The sequence below is a fragment of the Vulpes vulpes genome, chromosome 2 (genome assembly GCF_048418805.1).
Source record: "Vulpes vulpes isolate BD-2025 chromosome 2, VulVul3, whole genome shotgun sequence".
NCBI classification, from domain to species: Eukaryota; Metazoa; Chordata; class Mammalia; order Carnivora; family Canidae; genus Vulpes; species Vulpes vulpes.
In genome coordinates this window covers 146,226,101-146,232,100 of record NC_132781.1, presented here as the reverse complement: position 1 = coordinate 146,232,100, position 6,000 = coordinate 146,226,101, and the positions used below count along the sequence as shown (strand labels likewise).

The 6,000-nt window shown below is 53.6% G+C and overlaps 1 protein-coding gene across 1 annotated transcript in view; it reads right to left on the bottom strand.

The window, feature by feature from the left end:
* Window positions 1-1,168: 1,168 nt before the first annotated feature.
* Window positions 1,169-6,000, bottom strand: part of N4BP1 (NEDD4 binding protein 1) — a 49,252-nt gene continuing 44,420 nt past the window's right edge. The window contains exon 7 of the mRNA XM_026011718.2: window positions 1,169-5,829. Coding sequence (XP_025867503.1) covers window positions 5,472-5,829 — 358 coding nt within the window. The 3' untranslated portion in view covers window positions 1,169-5,471. The remainder of the gene's footprint in view (window positions 5,830-6,000) is intronic.

Here is a 6,000-nt window from a genome sequence, read left to right as displayed (position 1 = left end):
AAGGTCACTGAACGGGCCCGGTGTGAGGCCCTGGGTAAGAACACCCCTATTCTGCACGATGCCCCTGGGGCAGGGCGTGTATTCCATTACGCCTGTTCACAGAAGAGGACGTGGAAGGGTACGAAGGCCTGACTCTGGACAGACAGGCCTGGTGTCTGGCCAGCTGGGGAACCGAACAAAGAAAATCACAGCAGGGGGCACTAGGGTGGCTCAGGTGGTGACCCCCGGGGCCCAGGCCTGGGATCAAACCCTGCACGGGGCTCCCTGCCTCCCTGCTCAGCGGGCAGCCGGCTTCTCCCTCTCCCTCTGCTGCTCCCCCTGCTTGTGCTGTCAAATAAATAAATAAAATTAGAAAAAAAAAATAGAAATTCACGTTGGGGGATTTTGCAGGCAGCCTCAAGAGGAAATGGGATGCCGAGGAGGAGAGGCAGCAGCAGGAAACAGCTTGCGTGAAGGTAGGGGCGGAGGGCTCCTTGAGGCCGGAGGGAGTTTCAGCAGACACTTGTCAGCCTCTAACACTGTTCGGACGGGGGTGAACGCTCCTGAGCCCTGACTGCATCCCAGTCGCTGGGGTCGTTGGGGTCGGTCTAAAGCTATGCTGAGCCCCCCCACTCAATCTGCTGAGTCTACGCACAGTTATACCTGTTTCACTCAGGACTCTTGATTTCAAGGCTCGTAAAGCCAACTTGAGCTAACTTCACAAAGGGAAGCGCGTTCTCGACATCCGAGGAACGGCGTGGGTGCCACGGGACCTGTGCTCCTCCTGCCCCAGGAGTCCCACGGTCTTGCTCCTGCTTCTCTACCAGCTTCCCCCAGGGCAGGGAAATGGTCTCCAGGAGACCTGGGCATGACGTTCCTCAGTCCCACCACCAGGGGGAAAGAGCCTGAGGGTGACCCTGGTCAGCCCAGCTCGGGCCAGGTATCTGCCCCGGTGCCCACCTGGGGGCAGGGAGTCAGCACACAGCTTGGCTCAGCCTGTCCGGGGCCCACCTCAGGGCCGCACGGTGTGTTGGGAGCCTTGACGAGAAGGGAAGAGCCAGGCAGACACCCCGCCTGCAGCCTAGACTCCCACCGGGGCGGAGCAGTGGGTTCCCTGGTGCAAATGCACAGTGTGATTTCTGTCTTATCAGCTGCCAGATACCGCAGTCAAGAAGGCACCGTCGTCCAGTTCAGTTGAGCAGACGTTTATTGAGCACCTATTAAGTGCAAGGCACTGTGCTAGGTGCCATGGGAAATACAAAGAGTGAACACAGACGGTCCCTGCCCGCGAGGAGCTCACAGTCTAGAAAGGGAGGTGACACAGTACACAATCAGCGGCAGTGACACCGGCCAGGGCGGCGAGTGCCAAAAGCAAGACACGAGTGCTGTAGGTCACAGAGTGCCATGGTGTTGCATCTGGCCAGAAGCACGGGCAAGGGCACAAAGAGGACACAGGCTGGGCCTTTGAGGGGGAAGCCATTTGGGAGAAAGGGCATCTCTGGCAGAGAAGAGAGGCGCACACAGAGGCAGGAGCCCACAGGTAACCGAGGAAATGCGTGTGGGCTGCAGTGAGCATCCGGGGAAGGGCAGTCACCTGTGGCCACAGGGTGGACAGCACAGATACTACGCTCAGGGAGGGCTGAGCTGCGTGCTCTGGCCGAGAGGCACTGAAGATCACTGAACAGGATGAGGGTGTGACCAGCAATGTGTTTTGGAAGATAAATCTGGGAGGGGGGAGAGGTGGGCTGGTTGGTCAGGAGGCCACGAGAGCATGACGGGTGGACCAAGGGGACCCTGTGGCAGACTGGGGTGGGGAAGGAGAGCAAGGTGCAGATGCCGGCTGAGGGCCTGGGGTCCGTGTCTGAGGATGTGATGGGGCTTTCAGCTGAGCTGGAAACTCGCTCCCTCGGGGCAGACCTACAGGTGGGACTAGAAGTCATTGCCCAGAGGGGACATGTGAACCCAGGGAAGTCAGGGTGGAGGAAAACTGGAGTTAGTGAGCCCTAAGGGCGAGTGCAGTTTCTCACAACCTGGTCCCTGGACAGCCTGCTGGGAAACACCCAGGGAGCCTGCTGAAATCTCCCCAGTTTCCACACTTTACTCCAAGGGCACAGCCCCCAGAGCTATGATCTGCAATTTTTATAAGAGCTGCCTTTCCCACCACAAGTTCCATGGCTGGTCCAAAATTTGAGAATCATCTGTCAAGAAAGAAAAGGGTATCAAGGAGTGGCCTTCCGGTAAAAGAAGAGAAAGGAGTGAAGAACATTCGGGAGGAAAATCTCAGAAAATGGGGAAAAGAAGGCCACAATGACAAATATTCTGGTTGCTGAGTGTGGACATGAAGGCTGAAGATTGAGAAAAGGCCTTGAAGACTGAAGATTGAGAAAAGGCCTCTGAATTCAGCAATTACGTGACTTCTCCTAGATTTCTCCTATTTCCATGCGGTGGGATGAAAACTGAGTTTGCAAAACAGGAAGTAAAGAGTGGGAAGGTGAGGGGGAGCCGTAGTGCATGGAAAGGATTCCTGGGGCAATCGGGGACTCTCAGTATAGGATCTGGACTGTAGTAATGGGGAGTAAGGGGAGGTAGATCATGAAGAAACAAATGGCAGGAGTCAAGCAGCTGACGGAACCGAGCATGGCTAGGAGAGGGACCCAGGAGGAAGGACGAGGGAGGACACGGCAGTGCTGGTGGAGAGCTGCACAGGGGAGGCCACATCTCGGAGGTGCCCAGGGCGGCAGGCTGGAAGCTCAGGGGGCCCAGGGCCTGGGGCGCTTCCCGTGATGGGGGAGCATGGTTTTCCCCGTCAATCATATTCCACTAGTGCTACAACAAACCTAAGGAAGTGGGACCCCAATGCTCCTCTCGGAGGCCCGAGTCCAGGGCGACTCTGCCAAGCCACAGCTGAGCCTGCCCGTCATCCGGGATGGCTCAGGGGCCTTCCCACGGTCTCCAACCCTGCAGCCTCCAGGGTCTCAAACACAGGCTACTGGACAAAAAGGTCAAACGAGGCGTTTTTCTACCAGAGGAGGTAGCTGAGGCCTGGGGAGGAAGGCAGGCCTGGGAATCGTCCTGTATTCACCATCTATGAAATTCTCTAGCCCTGGACAGCTTCTCTCTGAGCGGCAGGCGGCCGTCTGAGTGAGGTGGCGTCCCCCGCCCTGCCACCTACTTCCAGGAATGCCAGGAAGTACGGGATGCACAGCCATGACACACACATGCCTGAGGAGTTGCCAAACGAGGAAGCTTTGCTGCTGACACCACCACGGTGGTTCAGAAATCGACCACTGGGGGCAGACCACAAAGAAACATTTGAGTAGCATCAACACTGGGCCTAGTATTAAGAGAAGGCTGAGAACAAGTAATGGCTCTTTTTTTTTAAAGGTTTGAAAATTGAATTTCTAAATATTAAAGTTAACTAAACCTGCTGGGCTTCAGAAAGAACTGTGACTTATGTGTTATAATTTATCAAGGGGAGTAATTAACCTACTTAGCCTTCTGCATCCCTCCTTCTCGTACCCCAGAAAGAGGAAAGGGGCGAAAAGAGCTTTCAGAAACAATACTAAGAATATAGAGGCTTAGATAACCCAAAGGTCAAGGGTCTAGTCACTTCTAGAACCTAGGAAACCCTGGAAGTCCTGGCCGTAGCCAGTCCCACGGGGCATCCCTGGAGGCCCGGTCCCCTTCCAGGAGGATCTGTGTGGCTAAGCCTGGGCCAGGGAGGTTTACTGCTGGGTCCTTCTCTGCAAATAGGAGAAATACTGGATTGGCAGCGCTGTCCGACCAAACCTCAACCCAGAAGATCAGAGTCACTGTGAGACAGCTCTAGCCCTCACACGTCTGCCACGCTTTTACAAACCACCAGTTCTGAAGCTGAGGCACAGGGGCTGTGGGACTGAGTCACTTCCTGCCCACCTCGAGTCGCCTACCTCCTCATGCACTGCTGGGCAGGGGACTCTGGCAACCTGACCCAACGTGGCGGCAGACAACCAGCTCCTGGTTAGGAGACATCTTAAAGGCATTGGAGAGAAAATGTGATTGAAATACAAATCTGGCCACCCGGAGGACTCTGGATTCATCCCCTGAGGGAGGCAGGGGACACACACACCTGGGGGAGCCTCCTCGGGAGCCACTAGCTCTGCTCGTGCGTGACAAAGTCCCTTCACCACGAAGAACAGATCGGCCCCGAGTCCTCGGCAGCTGTTTCTGGGGTTAGGACGGACACAAGCCACAGGGCAGACACGAAATTGACCGTGAGCAGCCTGGGAAGAGAACAGGTAGAAAATACAAAGCCCTTTGAAAGTCCAGAGAACAGTAAAGATGTTAAGTATAATTACCCAGGAAAAGAACTTCACTAACACAGAATTTTGAGCAACACCGAAAAACACAATACGAAGATACCAATGCTGAGATAGACTCACTGGAAGGGCGGTGAGGAGAATACTAAAAAGACAAACACAGGAAAAATAAATAAGGGGCTCTGAGCCCCCACGGCAGCTACTAATGCTATTTATTGGCTTGGGTCATTCTTGAGCATAGAAAATCACGTTTTGGCAAAGCTCACAAACTTCACATGGGTTTCTCCCATGGTTCATGGACACGAATTTACGGTAACAATGGGGCTCTTCATGGAACGTCCTCACATCCTGCTATTATTTTCAGAGGCTAAGACATGACTCCTAGAGTCGGCCAGGTACAGTGAGGCCTCAGCCTGGTGAGCATGTCAGAGCACTGGACAAGGAGTCTGGTCCCTGCCCAGCTGGCTCTGCAGCTGTGGACCTGGGCGTGTGCGATGCAAGCACACTGAGCCTCAGTTCCCTCTTCTGCAGGGTGGGAGGGGAGGTAGGGTGGGACTTTGTGAGTTCTAGAGTATCTTCTCACCCAGACAGTCTGGGAGTCTAACTGTGCCCTGGTTGTTAACAATGGCTAGGCACAGGTGCCATCTAGTGGCACCACCTGCCCATTCTCACAAATGGCTCCAAAGAAAGACCCACAGGAGTAAAACCTACTCCTATGACTCTAATTCCAGGGGTGAGGGCAGAGGAGGCTGGGGGACGGGGGATGAGCACACTTCATGTTAGTGGACGTTACATAGTCATCTCAAGAAAATATACTTTAAGAGGTCTTGCTTTCCCTAAGAAAGCGACTCTTTTTTTATTTAGAAAGGCTAATCATATCCATTTGTCAATATTTTCAGCTTTAAGGAAAATAGTTTAAAAAACATAAAAATGTAAATACACTCAAGAGTAACTGCTATTAAACAGTTCTGAACAGGCAGAAAATGTACTTTCCTTTTACAGAAAATGTTAAATCTGTAATAGCAGCATAATTTATATATAGAAAAAGCTGGTTTTGAAAACCCAGATTTTTTTATACACAAAACATCTGTTTTCTTTTCTATACACTACAACAGCATTTCCATTGGGAAATCGGTCTCTTCACATTATGTCGCTCCCCACTGCCACGTGCAGACACTAGGTCAAGTGAGACCCTCAGTCCAACACCATGGCCGACAGTGCGTTCAGGTCTTTCATGTACGGATGGGCCACCAGTATCTGGTCGATTTTCAGTCTCTGGTCGGAGTCAGGGAAGATCTTCAGGAGGGCTTCCCTCAGCTCGCTGGTTTCCGCGGGAGACCTCTGTGCTGGCATGGGCACACTCTGCTGCATGCTGGGAAGGTTCGGCAGAACCGGGAAGCGGGGCTGCTGAGGAAGCCAGTGGCTCGGTGGGGTGCCCTGAATCCGGGCTGGAGGCTGGTGACTGGTGCTGGCTGCCTGGGCGCCAGGGACTCTGAAGGTGGGGTCAAACATGCCCACATTTGGCAAGGCATTGAGGAGGGGCTGCATATTTCTGTGAATAGAATGTGTCTGGTGAGTTGGGTTATAAATGAGAAACATATCCACATGACCTGCTGCTGACCTCAAGGCTGTGCTGCTCCACGGCTTCTAAAGGCAAGCTGCCCACAAAGGAGTCCACAGGGATGACACCTACACCATCCCCAGACTGGTCACAACAGGCAGT